This window comes from Falco naumanni, chromosome 8, assembly GCF_017639655.2.
Source record: "Falco naumanni isolate bFalNau1 chromosome 8, bFalNau1.pat, whole genome shotgun sequence".
NCBI lineage: Eukaryota > Metazoa > Chordata > Aves > Falconiformes > Falconidae > Falco > Falco naumanni.
This window is the reverse complement of record NC_054061.1, coordinates 18,554,315-18,572,629: the sequence shown is the minus strand read 5'-3', so window position 1 is coordinate 18,572,629 and position 18,315 is coordinate 18,554,315. Positions and strand designations below refer to the sequence as shown.

Here is an 18,315-nt window from a genome sequence, read left to right as displayed (position 1 = left end):
CTCGCTCGCCCTCGCAGAGGGGCAGGCTCTTCCCCCGCATTCAGCAGCCAGCGCTTTTCGCTCTGACGACATAAAATGCATTTGGGGAGAACCAGAGCTATCCTACAGACCCAAGTGGTTTGCGTCATCAGAGAGGCTCACCTTGGTTTCTTGCGATGAAATCACTCAGGGTGCACATGGCATCCCCTTTCCAGTGTTTCCCATTCCATTGTTCCTACTTTTTATTTTTGAAGGAGAAAAAAAAAATCCAAATCCCTTAAGGCAATTAGTCTTTTTAAAAAATGGGTAAGGCATTATATATGCTCTGTAAACAGATGAGGAAATTCTGGGCAGTACCCACTTTGACAGGGCCCTTTTAAAAAGCTGTCAGCAAAGATGCTCAACAAAGACTGGAGTCATAAACCACACTCTCTATTTGCTATGCTATCCATTTCCTAACCTAAAAGCAAGTGTATTTATATGACCAGCTACTCTAAATAAGTTCTTGTTGTCAATTGTTAACCAAGGCAGAAATGCTGTTCAAATACGGGTCTCCAGTTCACTTGGTTTACAAGATGCTCTTTAGAATCTCACCTGTGAGTTGTAACAAGGGATGTGTTAGCAGGGACATTTCAGGGAGGTCCCCGAGTGCTCCGGGGAGGAGCCTGCAGCCCCACACCCGAGCAAACCCTAAATCTGAGTACCGAGGCAGGGGGCACACGTCCTCCCCTTCTCGATACGCCAAGCCTCAGCTCCCAGCAGGGTGGCTCATTACGTGGTAACCGGGCTGGTTTGGGAGCGCACGCTGCTGGTATGGCACCGCTATTTATTTCCCCCCCTACGACAGAAGAAAACAATTGCAGAACCCATGAGCTTTCATCTGAGCCTTCAATGCCCACGTTCAGGGCGGTCAGGCTACGGGGCCAGGGGACCATTCCCCAAGCCCCAGCCCGCATGGGGACCTGCACACGCGCTCACGAGTTCAGTTCCGCAGCTTCTAACATCCAATTTGGCAGCACAGATTCCCACTCCCTTTAATGACCACAATGGAAAGTCAACAACCGTGCTAATTCGTACGTGCTTGACGTGCTGGTAATAATCACGCACCTTCCACAAGTTTTCAACCCTCAGCACACGGCATCGAGTTGCAGGTAACAACACCCCGAATCTGCAGCTCTTTAGTAACCTCAATTGATTATTTTCTCCAGTACTCAGCACTCTTGGAAATCAGACCCTTTGGCTGCAGATTAAATACTTTCTTCCAGCTGAGCTTAAATGTAAACGGAAAACTGCTTAACAAAATTACTTCATTTCAGATTTAGTTCCTGCAATTTAAAAATGTGCAGAAAAGTAGCAGTTGCAAAGAAGAACCTGGAAAAAAAGCTGTAAGAAACACGGGTATGAACTTTTCCTCCCTGTTGGCCACAATTAAAAATTCCCATTCCTATCTAAACAGTGGTGAAATATTACTACATACACAAATGTAAGCAAGCATGAAAAACACAGGAAATCAATTATTTACATAAGAAAAAAATAGAAAACCCCAACCCAATTCAAAACCAATACCAATAGTTTGTAATTGCACGTAATGGCTTTTCTACATTATAAACTAATTGGCTTATTGCTTAAATAATTCTAATTTTTGTTAGGACTTGCTACAATTCATTTGTGCATTTCCTCAGCCCGCACAGGACCTCCTGCCCACCGCAGGACGACACTAATTGCTCCCCACAAAGCTGGGTGGCGAGTGCAAGTGTGAGCTTGGCACCTGGGGGGGTGTTTTGCTCTGGTACACACCCTGCTCTTCACCATCACCAAGAGGTGAAGACAAATCTGCTGAATTTGCCATTTCAGATGCACACGTTCGTCTTCATTGTGCCACATGCTGTTTAAATATGGGCCATAAGTCTCTGTAACTACCTGCTTGCTTTGCCGTAGCGGTGGATAGATTTTATTATTTTTCAACAGTGTTTTAACAACTTTATTTTCTTCTGAGGTTTATCTTCAATTCCTGAAGACCTGGAAAATGTGTATTTGTGAAATGAAAGTATCGCCAGTACTTAATTAAGGCTTGTTCCATCACCTCTTATTTTATTATGTGCAACATTCTCAATTTTCTTGCTATACTTATAGCCTAAAATGCTCATTTTTAGTCTTCTACTTTGTTGTCCACATTGTCGTTAACTGCCAGTGCTGAAAAAGAAATATATAACGTTTTGCGGAAAAATAGTAACTTTATTATTTCAAAAAGATGTCATACAAAATTTGTCCTTGCTTTCGCCTCATTTTCAAACAGGTATGACCTCAGAGCGAGCCTGGAGCTTGGAACTGATGAGATGATATTTACTGTTATGTGTAGAACTGAGAATCATTAACTGATACAAGTTTAGAAGGAATGCATATTTATTTTGTTCTTTGGTTAAGTAACTGTTTCTACACCACTTCATAAGGATAAAATAACAGGATAACAAATCTTGGTAAGAAAGGCTGAAAACGTTCTTCAAACTAAGGCTGATTTTCCGTTGTTTTCACTATTATAAATCCTCACATTTAGGCCAGAGATATAAAAAGGCAGAAGATATCTTAAAAAAATAGTTCTCACAAAGGTCAAAAATCTATCTAACAATATAACAGGGTCCCAAAACTTTCAGAGCTGGTTTATTAGTCAGTGCTCTGTTCCCAAAGTCCTTGTCAACTCATCATATCCAAAGTGCCGGCATCCGAGGCCCCTTCGCTGCGCAGAGCTTCGGCCATGTCTCTGCGGAAGACTGACATGTTCTGAGTGAACCTGGGAGAAAGAAAACCCAAATGCCTGGTTAAAGGAGACCTGATACCGAGAGATGTGCTTCAAGAATTGCTAAATAGAGTAACTGTAGTGTAAATTTCACTTTGAAAGAAAACCAGGAAGACTCACAAATGAAATCACTAGGTGCCCTCAAAATCCAGCCCTATAAAATAACAAGCACGTAAACACGTACAGGCAGCGTTCTAAACAGCCTACCAACAGCGCGAAACATTTTAAGTCAGCTGGGAAATGAATGCAACGAGAAACCTTCCATCGCATGTGACTCGGACATGTCCCTTCTCCCAGAGCTCCAGCAAAGGGCTCTCTGGGACACGTCCAGATGGCCACCAAGGGCCAGCTCTCCCAGCCCGACCTGCCTCCCTCATGAGTGGTGTCAGAGTTCAACCTGTCTCCCAGCGAAATGCGGTACCATCACCCATCTGGCACAGAACGGATTCGCAAAAATATCCCCCCCCCCCCCCCCCCCCCCTCTCTACTGGCAGGTGTAGGACGTGAAGTCCATCAGTGGCATCACGCCTGAGACTGAATGACAGCTCTGACTCGGCTGGTTCGACAGCCCAAGCTGATCTGCTCCCTTGCTCTACCCTCATCGCACACGAAGAGCTCAACCGCCATTTATCACCTCTCACGTATGTATGTATGTAAAAAAAACCCAAGCAACAACCCACCCAAAACCCACACACGCAAAAGAAGATTTAAAATGCCGGACAAATATTGCAACCAGCATTTAGCTTTTTTCAAACAGCCTTTTGTTTGTTGCCTCGATGCTCTTCGCTTTCATTGTGTCAGACTTTGCTGTCTCACTATAGCGAAGCTAATAAAGTTTCCCGACGAACGGCTCCTTAGGGCTCCTTCCTGCAAAGGGCTGTGCGGACAGGTGCTGGCAGAACGGATGGGATCTCAGCAAAGGTCTCTTTGCAGGACCAGGGGTAATAATCCCTCCTGCCTGCCTCCACGGCGCTGTACTTTATGGCCACGTCTCGCAGCCGTGTGGTAAACTGGGGCTTGCTGTGTGTGGAAATACAGGATGCAATTATGAGTTTGTTCTTTATTCTATTCATAATTTTTTACGTTTGTGCTTATTTCCTTACTAATGGAAATTGATTTCCACTCAATTTTAAACAATCACAGTTAAAAGAAGCCTCCTGTTCCACAGAATAAATCTGAGCAGGATTACAAATCAAGAGCTGAAACCAGAAGAGCTGCTGTATTAAGTCATGCTGCTTGTTGGGGAAGTGATGGCTTAAAAGTCTTCCCAAGTTAGACAGGCGGACGCTACTGAGACAGATGAGCTGCTTGTTGGACCGAATTATCCCTGTTCCTGTCACACCTGCACCCATCCCTCTGCCTGCACTTCCACAAAAGCTCTCTGAGAGCTTCCACACCACTGCCTATCTGAGCGCGCTCCATGGCACTTTGAGATGAAAATCCCCTCTACAATCCATGGATATTTGAATCTCACATTTGCCAAATCTAACATTTGCTGGCAGCCCAAGCGATGGAAGCCCCTGTCCGTGCCCTGAGCAGGGGGAGCATGGACAGCAGAGCACCAGGTCCCCACTGCCCACCTACCGTCCCTCCTGCCTGCCTGGGGCGAGGGGGGGGGGCTCACTCCTGCTCACTCAGCTTCCCTGACACACGGCAGGACCACCAAGCAGCCCCCTTATGTCCTTCGGCGCCGCAGGTCTCAGAATAAGGCAGCTCTGAGAAAATGCACAACAAAGCATGTTTTTCTCAGAAAGTGACGTTATCTTAAGAACTTCTTGCCTTCAATAAACCTAAACAGATACAGAACTAAGAAACTAGTTATAAGAATGAGTTTTACTCTCTCTCTCTCTTTTTTTTTTTTTTTTTTTTTTTATAATCCTGAAGGACTGTTGAGTCAAATGAATAATCCCCTTGGCATTCACAGGTCATTTGGCATTTGTCAGACTACGTCCTACAGCCCGCCACCGTCAGCTCAGTTTTTCTTTGTTTTAACAGGCATTCTCCTCCTTCCTGGTGGTTCTGTGGTTCTGTGCCTTTTCCCCAGGTTTTCTGCTAATCCATAATACAAGTTACACAGGCAGTCTGTGCTTCTCTGGGTTTGCTTCCAAACTCCCCCATCTCTGGCTATCATCTAGTCAGGCCGTGAGGAACTTACACTTTACAGGACCAGAATTTAATAGAAAAATAAAAAAAAAATCATGGAGACCATAATTGATGTAAAACTGAGAATTAAACAAGTTCAACATAATTTTCACACCAAGAAACAGAGAAGAAGTCAGAGAAATAAAAACACCAAATAATTTTTGGACACCACTTCTCTCCAAGCCCCCTTTCCAATTTGTTTCAAGCTTTCCAGGAAGTTCCACAGTCTGGACTTAAGATTACGTCTCTGTACTTTCAAGGTTTGTTTTGGTTGAATAATGCACATGGAAGAGAAAATGCAGCTAGCTAGTAACAAAATGTTAGTGTAAACATTAAATGCAGACAAACATGCCATTTCTTTTGTGAAGGCTTCTATTCTGTTTTTCAAATGAGGGCAAGATTGCGTGAACTTGTGGTCCGTGTTAAAGAAAAAATTAAAAAAAATCCTTCCTCATTTATCTACAACGTGCAAGTGGCCCCACCGGATCCCTCCTCATTCTGCCACTTCACAAGCAGTGGCTCGACCCCAGCACCAGCAAGGAAAGGCTCTGTCAGAGCAAGAGCACTGCTGGAGGCTGAAGCAAGTGTTTTATCAGAGGGGTTTAAGGTTGGAAAAAGGAAGCTCCGAGGCTCAGCTGCTGAAATGAAGCAGTTTTTCCCAAGTGAAAAAGCAGCAGCTGCAGCTGCAGCCTGGTAAACCTTGACTTTGGGATCAAATTAGGAAATACATTTCTGACCAAGAAAATACATAATTATCAAATGTTCAGGCTCTAACTGTTATGCCTAGGGATGAATTATTTGCTAGGATATTATCTTTCTTCCAAAAGAAAGTGCAGTTTTAAGGCTACCTAGAATACTTTCCATGTTATAATTTTTTCCAGTTCAAGCTTCCATTTGTCTTCTATTTTTCCAGCTTACTTATGTGTTATGAACTTACCTGTCCCTATTCTTTACCAAAAGGTTTTGCTCGACCCCTTCCATAAGATTCCTGAAGCACTGGTCAAGGACTTCACGTTTGTTGTCAGGCTGGCTGGCGATCAAGGTTGCCCTTAGTTCACTGAAGTACTATGACAGCAAAGCAAAGAATATTAAAAATAAAGTTTAGAAATTTAAACCCAGTTACTCACGTACACTGGCAGCACTCGTGAGCAAGTGCTTTATGCGTTGCTCTCTGGGACAAGAGTCTGCCAAACAGCACACAGAGGTCTAGCTGAATCGGCTTTTCGGGTTTCAGATGCTGCCTTCCCAAAACGAACCAGCACTCTATCAGCTGTGCATCATGGCTGAAGTTCAGTGGTAGCAAGTGACATGCCACTTCACCAGCAGGTGTTGGCCACCTAACTGTACTGATACAGAGAGCCACCTAAGAGAGGTGGCAGAAACACCCTGGATTGCTTTTCACATCTTTTCAGAATGGTGCACATTTGTGCACTTTGCTGTGGGCTATAATTACTTCAGTGCTGTGACAAGACAGACTCATCTTTAGAAGCTAAGTAATCTAGATGATTTTCTATATTACTATTCCCATAATATTCTGGCAGAACTATAGACTAGTTAAAATAGAACTTTGTATCACCTTAGGAAAATTTTGGTTTCGTCTAGAAATACAGAACCCGAGGGGAACTCTAGTGCTACCCACTGCCCTAGTACCACAGCCAGGTAAGTCACGTAATCCTGTTTAGCTTTTATTGTATTGGCTGTGTCAGTCAAAGTCTTATGGCCTTGGGCATAAGCACATCCATTCTATAAGCAGTGATATGGACAATTATTCAGAGGAGAATGAACCATTCTGATGAACCTATGCCCAAGTACATGGCAAAGTTTCTGAGAAGTCTTGACATTGCAGTTAAGAGGAATATTGTTGGTACTCCCCAAATCTCAGGTGTGCAACAAGGTAACTTGTTAAAGACAGGCTGAAAATAAGTTTTGAGTATGCAATGTTTGGGGGACTTCTGAAGGTAATGTAACTTGCAGGGTGTCACACAGTGTCAGAAATCACTAAGGCGTGGAATTTGCCAATTTTTTTCGAAACCTCTGACAGCTTTAAACCTGTTTAAACCTTAAACAAATCTCAAATGAAACACTCATCTTTTCCATTAAAATTATGTTTCTTCTGTACACATGAAAAAATACGGAATAACAAAAGAAAACATAGTAAAACCGTAACACTAACACTAAGCCCTGACAACTCAACAGGATTATAGGAAGCGTTTGCTTTAATGTCTACTTGGCAAATTACTTGCCCTCAATCCAGTTCCTCTCAAACCAGAAACATCCTGTATTAGGCATCTTTGCTGACCACTGCAGCAGTACTGGAAATGAAGGCAGCAGCTGATCAAATAGCTGGGTCCCAAACTACTTAGGAACTCAAAACTGAAAATCACCTGAGAGCTGCTGTAAAAGATGAAGTATCTGTCAGCAACATGCACATTCCCAGAAGCCCTGTCTCAAGGTGACAAATGCAGCACTCAGTGTAGAGAAGGCCACAACCCCGGACAGTGTCCGGCATCCACAAGTTGTTTTTAGAAAAGAGGCATTCCAAGAGCAACTTCAGTCAGCCCCACAATGGGAAGTATTAACAGCACCTCAGGTAAGAGCAAGGAGTAACACTGCCTACGTTAATGAGCGCAGCATCCCACAGCATCACTGTTTTGACACTGAGGAACTGTTCTGAGCCCTGGGGTTTCTGGGCTTCCCTGCATGCTCAAATGCCCGTGTTCTTCGGTCGAAGGACAACAGCAAGAAGGAGACATGGGTGCTACATGATCGGGATGCAGAGAGATTTTTCTGCCAGCCTCTTGCCCCTAGGATTTAAATTAAACTTGCTGCTGCACTTCAATATGGAAAGAGTGTCAGGAACCATGTGCAATCGCCCCACTTCACCCTAAGCTGATGCTGTCTCAAAAGATTTAGCACTGTTGTAGGGTGGGCTCTGAGTACGATTCTGATTTTGGCATAATTATTCCTATTGGTGCAAGCATCTAGAAATCCCAATTTTTCTGAGTCCCCAGGTAAACCTGATGCCTTCCCTTTGAGATGAATTATAGGCAAAGAAGATCTCATTAAAACAAAAGAAGAAGAGAACAAGCAATAAAACACGGGAAATGTGTGCTTGCTATCTCAGGAACTGTAGAGACAGAGACTCTACCTGAAATAAAGGAACCCATTTCCAATAAATAAACCAGCAGTGCACCAAGATGAGCCAAGAAAAGATGACTTTTACAACCATATATAAGTCCATGTCCTACTTTTTCTGAACATGAAATAAATAACCTTGATGCAAAAGGGGCAATACAAATATTGTAAATTCTATTTCCTGTTCTCCACCCTTCCAAAAGAAATATAAGACTTGTTCGTAAGTAAAGGTGCTTGTACGTATCCATGTCTGCCAAGCAAAACATATAATCATTAGAACTAGTCTAATTTCAGTAAAAAGAATATTCTGCCAGTCACAAATTTATTCTTTATGATTTACAGCTCCATGGTTTTATCTTCAAGTGAAATATTTAATTTCTTCTTATGCCGAAGCATCAAAACCACATAATTAATATGTAGTCAGGCTAATACTTAAACGCTATAAATCAGAAGCATTATATAAACAAAAAGTGTCGTCTTGAACAAGATTGGGAATGCACAAAACTACTTATTTCCCACTTTTATAATGATGCAGTGACTCAGAGCAGATAGAAAATGATTAGTTTTCCTTCCAAAGTAGGAAATATTGCTTCCATCTGTAAAGTATAATATTGTGATGTCATAAAGTTTTCCTAAACACTGAATTTGCCCTTATTCCCTCTCAATCATTTTAAAAGAACTGCTCTCTCTTATAGAGCTTGGATTTAAATCACAATAACACACCAAGAAGATGAATGACAGTGCTGTTGGATATGGCTAAAATTGGATCCTTCAGCACAGGTGAATGATGAGACAGCGCTTCTCTTCTTGATATATTTTCTTCTTCTATTAGTTTCCTTCCATAGCTGGGATTTCAGTTTGAATTTTAATGTATGCGGTTGCTGCTAATCTTAGTGTCTTATTTTTTTCCAGCACCCTCTTATTGTATAGACAATTCATTCTCCAAAGCAGTAATACACTGAGGCTTGTGACTGCCCAAGAGATAAAGCAATTCAGAATAAAGTTAGAGCTGGCTCTGAAGGATGGCGCACACAACAGGTCAATATCTTCAGAAACAATGCCTTGCCGTACAAAAAATGCACACATTTAGATCAACTCGCATTCATTTACTCTGCTGGTTTCCATTTCACACAATATCATCTCTATTAAGTCACCAGGGAAACATGATGGGTATATCCAAATTCATAGTTTCAGATTTTATTCAAAGGGCAAATTGCAGAGTATTTCCTGGTTTACAGAATCTGCCACAGATGCACACAATTCAAATTGCAATCAATGCGAGTACTTAAGTGTAAGCACACAGATAATACCCCCAAAGCTAGTTGTTCCTGTGAAACCTTTCAGAAAAAGAAATTGGTTAACTATTTTTCTAGGAAGCAATTCTTCTGATGTGATTTCCACAGTGCTCTTGTTTCATATTTCCATCTAAAAGCCAGATGAGCTTACACAACTTCTAGTCCTGCTTAATTCTGGACAAGTGAAGACATAGTATTTATGAGAAAAACTGCACGATCTAAGGTTGGGTGTAAAAGTTGGGGTGAAGGTTTGAGAGGAATTTTCATCCAAATGAAGCCACTCAGCCTCTGTGAACTGACCTGCAAAATATTTATACAGGACACAAGCAGAACCCTACTCTCCACTCCTAATGTAAGTGTAATGGAGCAAGGTCCCAGGGAACTGGGGATCTGAAGGGCAACAGGCAGCTTTGGTCTACATGAAATAAATATTTCAGCTGTTAGGGCACGTGAAGAGTGAATCTGGTGGCATCTCTTAAATACTCACTTTCTCATTGAGAAGTATAAGCCCAAGCAGTGGTCTTGACACAGACCATTGGTTTCTGCAGTCTTCAAAAATGATGGTGTTCATTAGGATTGACATCATCTGAAAGAAAAATCAGTTTACATGAATATGGATACTGTTATACAGTGTGATGTGGTGAAAAGCAAAAATTAAGGAAATCTTTATGAACCATGCTGAAATCACTGAGATTTCATATATGAGCGTGGTATTACAAAAGTCATTCTTCCAAACAGTATTTCCATAACCAAAACTACCAGGTGAAGAAAGTTAAAGAAAATTAACGTCAAAGCTCAGTTCTAAAGAAAAAGCTGAAGTTAAACAAATATGAATAGAGATACAGAGCTGTATTAATTTAAGGTACAGGTTTTGACTTCACCATGGGGATCTGCCCCACTGTCACATTACTTCTAAGAGAGCAAAACCTGTATGACCAGTAATCTACGTTAGTTTCAGACTAACCCCTAGCTGTTCTTCAAGATTCTGATTTTCTTATATCCAGCCTTCTTTGTGCATGATGCTGCAAGGTGTTTGAAAGGGCCGCTCCCCATTTCAATGAAGGCCATCAGGATTACAGCAAGGGATCTAGAAACCTACACCATTTCCACTGCAGTTACAAATCCAGCCTCTGATTTTAGACATTTTAATTCTGCGACTTTCTTTATGGAGCTCTGCAGCAGGGATAAAGCCACTTCATCAACTTTATAAAGCACTGAGATCTATCAACTCATACAATTAAGTTCTATTGGCACCCAAACAGAAGCCACATAATTCACTTTGCTCGTTGGCTGGCACGTAACCAGAGCCTTCAGCTAATGCCACATGGAGCATTCTCCCTCTGAGGCCTCTTCTGGTCTTGCTGCGCTTCTATACCTCTGGTGTGTGCAGCAAGGAAGGGCAGGGCTTATTTTAGGGATTGGCACAATTTTTGTAAAAAGAAATTACAAAACAACTATAGAATCCATTTAAAGACAAAACGCTCTGCGATATCCTTCAGATATGTTAGTCCAAAATGCCAAAGGCCTCAACATATATGAACCTAAAAACATTACTCAGAGATTAAACAGAGTGAAAATTTGTAAAATGTCACCCGTAAATAGCTTGACTCGCATTTATAAAATATCTACACCCTAAAACCAAACATAGAGGAAGTAGAAAATCATTAAATCCTTTCTTCTAGGCCAATGAGTAGCTATGAGCAGGGTCTCCAGAGAGCTGCCACACTGCAAACTAGCCTGTAATAACTGACCAAGGCTAAGTCAAACAGCATGTTTCACTAAATGAAAAAGATGAATCCTAGCACTACAAATCTCCTGGAACAGAGATACCCACAAATCATTTGAGCTTTCAGGTGAGGAACATAGGGTCTGGCGTGGGAAAGGCCAATTCGTCACCTGACTTCACAGTGTATACAGCAGGCAAACTATTTTTCATTACTTGTAGGACAAAACCAGTTCTACACTGCTTTGGAACCGATGCAAACAATTCAAAACCTCTGCATAAGCACTAATAGGGGCTTGTTTTCCAAACACGAAGAATAATTATAACTTACTGTAATTCATTCATCGCTAGGTTTTCATCTCTGTAGCTTGTAACAAAGTCAGCTGTTAAAACAGAAGCATTTTTTAAAGTAATGAAACAAACTCACTCAAGCTGTGATTTAGTCTGAGCACCACGACTGACATACCCGTATTTCTTCAAAAAAAGTGCTATGCATGTAGAGAGACTCTCAATGGGGCGCTTAATCTAACAAGGGCATGCTCAGAGGCAAGTTCACAGCCCTCCCAGAGGGAAAGTGCTGCCTCTTCAAACTCCAGCCGTATAGAACAACTCACCGGGATGTCTTTAAGGTCTCTAGTCCAGAACTGCTACTGAATTGCAAAGCAACTATTTTAGGAAAGGTTTTGGCCTAAATGTGTAAGATCACCAAAATGTCCAAAATTCACCTGGGAAACGCTTTTTTGTCTCTGTGCACAAGTCATACAGACAGTACTGAAATAAACGAGGAATACCATGGATGTTACAATTCATAATAACAAGCCAATACAACGCAACCTGCACCACAGGAACTATTCATTGTGTGTTTTGATACTGGCCAACCAGGACAGGGAAGAGGGAAAGCCTCCCTCCCGCTGCCAAGCTTTCCCTCTGACCAGATCCTACTGCAAAACATTTTTAATTCCACTTCTGACTCTAAGGGCTAATGAAAACGAACCCTTTCCGAAACCATTAGCCGCACAGGGAACAACACTGCATTCAAGAATCAGCTCCATCTTGTACCTGGACACGTGTCTGTCTGTTTTCTACACGGGTCATCCCATTCCTTTCAGCCAAACCAGACAGTCACAGCAGTGCCGAGCACTGAAGCTTTCACACCATGTTGCCACTGTTTAAAGGAACTGCTGGGACTGGTGGCACCACTGCGCGGGTACCAGCAAGGCTCCAACATCGCCCGTGAGTTCTCCGGAACAGTGATTAATGCTCCTCATGAAGTCATGTAAGCTTATTACTTGCAGAGGCGGACAATTTGGAATCTTCTCGTGTTGTCTCTGCAGATGTCTTAGACACACCGCTTCTTGCAAAGATTAAAGAAAAACAAAATAAAAAAAAAATCAAGGTGTACAGCTTGGCATTAAGCACTGCATGAATAAAATCGAGGCAAACCTATCAATCCAGACCTCTGCTGGAGGCTGTCAGGAGTGCATGATGGCATAGGCAGAAGACAATCAGCAATTATCGAGCGTAATTCCACCAAGATGAAGGGCGCTAAAATCCATGACAACAGCCTTAAACTTCCTTTTCCTGTTTTCCATGTTTCTCTCTCACAACTATTGCTGCTGCTTTGCTTTACTCATGGCTTTGGGTTCCCTGTGCTACTTCTGCATGAGCCTACAGCCAGCTGTTTGCATTCCAGATCCTTCTCTGTTTTACAGTGCTGCTGACACACACCGAGAGAGACTGCGCCCACAAACAAGTGCTGGGAGACCCCCCTGCCGCAGAGGACCGCTGTCTGAGGGAGGCAGCCTGCAAGGCAACCGAGCTGCTCTAGACAAGGCTCACGCTACTTTATAATGAGGCTTTGCCTCAGTTGGCTGGTGATGTACCAGACTTTTAACTCTTTCTTGGGCAGAGGTATCCGGCTTTCCTTTAATTGCATCAATTCTCCATCTCCCCCCTCTCTACTATTTGCACAAAATACAGAACAGCTGCTTCCTGCAGTGACAAGTGACACCTGCAGCTGCTTCCTCCTTCTGACCTCACCTGATCGGAGATGTGACTCTGCTGTAACCAGGAGAAACAGGTCGACCCCTGCAGGGAAGAATTTCTAGATACCTGACACGCAGCTCCACACGTACGGCCATTTTTTGTTGCTCTCCCAAATTACTCAGGGTCACGAAGGAACCGCAACTCTTTCAGCTTCTGAAAGAGGCTCTGAAACAACACACCGCCTCCTTCACACTTCCTTTGCTCACAGGCATTTACATATATTTATATTTACGATGGCCACATGTACAGAAATGATAACCGCAGCTTTCATTGACGAGAAATGACGAGGATGACGAGATCCTGCCCGGCAGCACCCACAAACGCGGAGCTGAAGGCAGTGATGGGCAGCACCGCTGCCCCAGCATGACCCTGCTTGCCCCCAGCCACCCCCCGCAGCCCGGTGCGGGCGCCAGCACCCAGCAGCCAACAGTAGCACCATCGTCCGCATTCTCAGTTCACTGCTTTTGAGAACTGTGAGCGCTTTGCACACGTTAGTCAGCTTCACAGTGTGCCACTGAGGTACACCAGTGCTGCCACCACATGTGACGGAGGGGCAGACTGAGGAGCCAGGTCTGTGTGCATCGCCTGAGCCTGGGGCACCCCTCACCTTCCTCAGCTTCTTTCCAGCCGTCACCCGACCTTGGTCATGCCCTTGCTAGAGACCTGCAGTCCCTCTTACTGGGCCAGCAGATGCAGTTGGTGGGGTTCAGGCGGACTTGCACGTATCCAGCGTGCAGTTGTCAGAGGGAAACCCATGGTAGGGGACACCCTCCTTGCTCCAGCCTAGCCAGAGGTCTCGGCACCTAATCCGACATCACAGGGCAACTCAATGGCAAAATAAAGCCTAGAGGACAGACACAGTATTGATCAAACATATGGATTTTTTGCTTTCTAGGTGGAAAATACCCCACTGGTATAAAGGGGAACATTTTGCTTCAGGGAAATGGCTTCTCGGCTCCTGCCCAGCGCCACGGCAGCGCAGGGGCACTGCAACAGCTGGGGCAGCCGCAAGCCCTCACGCTGACTCTGGCAGAAAGCAAGGGCTTGGGGGGTGGGGGGGTGAAGAGGCATTAAAAAGGGAGGGGGAACAGATCATCTATTTTCTACTTAGTTCAAAACAGCAACCTTGCCTCTGTTCTTACCTTAAACATAAGGCATCACTTTATCTGGTTCAATAATGTTTCTCCTGACACATTTGTCCTTTACAAAAGCAACTATTGACAGAACAGGCCAGAATAAAGAACTGTACTTCCAATAAATTAATTCTTCAAAGCTTCTCTTCCTTCAGAGCCTCTTTCTTTCTTGGGTGGAGAAGGACAACGCTGGTCAAGACAATGCTCGTTATGAAAACTTTTTCTAAAGGAAGCTGGAAAAGAAGCTGCCTTGCCATTAGAAAGGCTCTTTTTGCTGCTCCATGTCATCAGGAGAGCGCCTGCACCATTGCAGGTCCTGTAGCTCATTTCTCTCTCCCATGTTGGGATAAATAATTCGTTCTGCTGCAGTTAACCACATTTTAACATAAAGAACATTATATTAATGCCAGAGACAGCACCACAGTATGTATTCCTTTATAAAGGATTCAGAATGCTCAATAACATGCACAGCCTTTAACCCAACACTTGGCTGGCAGTAACACTCCTTTTTTCCATTCAGATCCAAAAAGGTGCGGATTTTTGTCATTTTTTAGCATAGGAAATTTGGTAGGTTTTTACAGCTCTAGCTTCAGACAGCCTGCTCTTAATTTAGGAGCTGTGATTACTAATTTAAACGTCCTTTGGAATTCTCAGTTCTTTCATCATCAATTCTTCCTATATCAATAAATGGATCATCATTTACTAATACTGTGAGGAAGACTCAAATGCTCCAAGATTATTAAATGTCTTAAATTTTTATCTGTTGTTTTAAAATATTTATTTTACTAGAAATCTTAACTTTCGCACTGACATGTTCCATGGTCAAAGCTAAAATTTCCAGATGAAATAAGAAAACTAAAGCCTTCATTTATTATGGAAATGAGAATCAGCCCATTATTCCTGAACTACAAACATATAACTGCCAGAAAGAGCACATCAGCTGACATTTGCAAAGTGCAAGAGGTAAGAATTGTGCGCCTTGTCCCCCCTGCGTTACAAAATTACATCAGACCAACGCAGAGCTTTAAGCAGACGGCCACGGAGCAGCAGAGCACGGACAGCCAGTGCAGGGGCTGACGGGCTGAGCTCCATTACAGCCGCTTTCCTCCTGGACACCCACTCAGCTCGCTCCCATCCCGCTGCTCATTTTCGTTCCAGTTATGAGGTGGGGTGGGGGGGAGCTGTGGAAGGAAGGAGGGCAGGAAAGAGGGGAGAGGGCATCAGACAGAAAACACAGCCCATGGAACTGGGCTAACGCGACCACAGAGCTCTTGCCCACAGCCCTTCTGCCCCCAGCCTTCTCAGCTACTCTCGGACCAAGCCTTCCTCTAGCCTGTATCGGCCAGATTCCTCCAGATTTCTGCTCACAGAACACAGCATCCTACCCTATTTATATGTACTTCCACTATATAAACGAACATTAATAACTAGGATTTCATGATTCAACAGCTGAAGCTTAAAATTGTGAGGGACCCAATCCTGTATCTCCATTTGGAGCAGTTCAGTTGGGCCTGGCCTTTTTATTTCCTTTTATGAAAAAATAAGGTATAAATGGCTGAACCCCCACCCCAATCCTGGTGTCAGGACAAGGCATCTGGGTGACACACTGCATACCATGAACTAGTATATGCCTGCCACTGATGGACTGGAATATGATTTAAGTGTATCTTTCACTGGGTATTCCTATCAGTTACATGCGATGTCCTGCTGGGAGAGTCTATTCTCCCAGTGTTCAGAAGGGATGGAAACGGGATGGCTACAGATGTGAAAAAAGAATGGATACAGGAAGTGTGGACTGTGGCACTTCCCCGGATGTGTCTTTAGAACTGCAAAGGGCTGACTATGGGAGATTCACTTGAAGCAGGTCCAAATCATAAGCCAGAAGAAATAATTGTAAGATAAGATTGCACTAACTTATGTCAAACCTGATGTTGTATCTGAAAATGAAACACGAGCAAGTACTCAAAAGGACACATTCAGGATGCCAGCTTAATGCTAACGACAAGCACCTGCAACGTGCCCATTAGATTTACTGCACCAGACCCACTGCTGCCTTCTACTTTTTCACTGTTAAAATAAACTGTTGGATGTTAATAGCGCAGTAACATAGACCAGTAGCCCAAAGCGGACTTTTCAAAGCTAAGGCTTGCTTCCATCATCTCCTACCTTTAGCCATAGTGAACTGCCTTTCGAGCAGTCGACAGGACCACAAAGCAGATGTCTGTGCTATGCCGGGGAGTAATCGCAATGCAGCTGGAACATGGGCAGCAGCTCCATCCTGCACATGAGCTGTTCACAGTGCAGGATCCTGCCCTACGCTAGATGTTTTCCAACTGTAATTTTAGTAACTTCCCTCTAATTTGAGGATGTATTCTAACATGACAGAACATGTTCTTTTCAAATTACAGTTGCACTTGGATGTTTTTAACGCTAAGGACTGTGCTACCTGGGTCCAGTCTTGCCTAGCAGGACTGGGTCCATCTGTCCTAAGGGGGACCACGCTCCTGGGTGAGCTGGCATCCAGCAGGGTTGGAGAAGAGATGCCAGCTGGCTGCTACAAACTCACCTATAGCAAAGCAGTAAGCCTCATGGGATGGAGCCGTTTTGCCTAGTCTAAGGGTTTGCTACAATTAAAATACTGGAAGCAGAACAGTTAACTGCAGCAACACTGAACATGTCTGATGAATGAAATACCTCCTCTTTCTGCAGGGAGGAGGGGATACATTTCATTAATTATTACCTTCCAGGGTGTGCTGACTTGCTTCTGTCTGTGCTGAATTTCATGTAAACCCTCTGTTGAATGTCACATACTCATACGCTGCCTGAAGTGCTAGATTTTGTATTTGGATATCTGGTGTAGCTGACAGATGTTTACAAACTCGTGTAGCTGCACAGCTTCTTTTTGCCTATCCATCTGTGCTCCCTGATAGACAGCAAATTATTCCACCTCAGGCTGGAATAATTTAAGATTGTGACATCAACCCTTAATCTGCATTTTTTAGCTGGTAGCATTCAGAGATTTTCAGTTACAGACACCAGAGTGTCATTTTAAATTAACCTAAGCTGTTTACTTAAGATTCAGCCATTTCTAAACAAGTGGCTGTAACTACACAGTGTTACAGCTGTTCTGAAAGATGACAGAACTGTGATTAACTGGGATTTCAGGAATGCACAACCTGCCATAATTTGTAACACAAACTTCAGGTTGGTGCAGTGTAGGGGAAGGCTGAGCTCTTTAAAAACCTTATAAAAAATTAATACAGATTCCCCTCTGCTTTTAGCAGCATATGAAGAAGCAACTAGGTTCAGGTCTTTGTCAAGCCAGTTAGTCTTATCTCAGAAGAAGATTCTCAAGCACTGTTTGCAGTCCACGTGGTGAGAGCCTCTCCCTTTCTTGCACCACCAGCATTCTCACCTGAGAGGTGACTCAGGATGGAGTCGGTGTCTACTGCGAGCATCTCTGGCCAAATGACTGGTTACACATTATCTAATCCTCTTGGGAGGGGAGAACATCGGTTTCACCTATGTCACCGCCTTCCAGCAAGAGCCTATCTTCAGGAATGTAAATGGTTCTATGTCTAAATCTTTCAGTCTTCCCCTTAATTGAAACTAGGACTTACAGTGTGCATCTTCTTTAAATTCCTCAAAGGTTAGCCATCACCCTTCTCCAGCTCCTCAGAAATTCACTGGTGCTTGCCCTTGTATTAAGTGCTGGGAGTTGATGCGCAAAAGCATCTGGGGGTTTTCATTGTTGCACTAGGATTTCAGCATAGGAATTGGGATAATTGGGATCTTTGCCTGCTGGATCATTAGTTTTCTGAAATCTCCATTACAGGAAGGCCTTCCAAAATGGTAGTCAAATGGGGAGGGAAAGCAAGATCAGAAAAACTAGAAAAATAAAATCATTTAATCTAAACCCAACTGGAGGTTAATGTCAAACTTAATATACAGAGATGTTCCAGAATTGTAAAAAGCTGCATATGGAGGAAAAGGCAGCAGATGACATCAGCTCTAAATCCTTCATCCAAGGAACTTCAAGCTATCTCACACCAAGTGCACGCTTATCCT

The 18,315-nt window shown here is 43.4% G+C and overlaps 1 protein-coding gene across 3 annotated transcripts in view; it reads right to left on the bottom strand.

Annotated features, from left to right (window-relative positions):
• Positions 1 to 2,199: 2,199 nt before the first annotated feature.
• Positions 2,200 to 18,315, bottom strand: part of RANBP17 (RAN binding protein 17) — a 163,398-nt gene continuing 147,282 nt past the window's right edge. For all 3 annotated transcript variants that reach the window (XM_040602991.1, XM_040602990.1, XM_040602992.1), the window contains 3 exons: positions 9,833 to 9,931; positions 5,853 to 5,980; positions 2,200 to 2,767 (listed from right to left, as the gene is read on the bottom strand). In XM_040602991.1, coding sequence (XP_040458925.1) covers positions 2,671 to 2,767; positions 5,853 to 5,980; positions 9,833 to 9,931 — 324 coding nt within the window. In that variant the 3' untranslated portion in view covers positions 2,200 to 2,670. The remainder of the gene's footprint in view (positions 2,768 to 5,852; positions 5,981 to 9,832; positions 9,932 to 18,315) is intronic.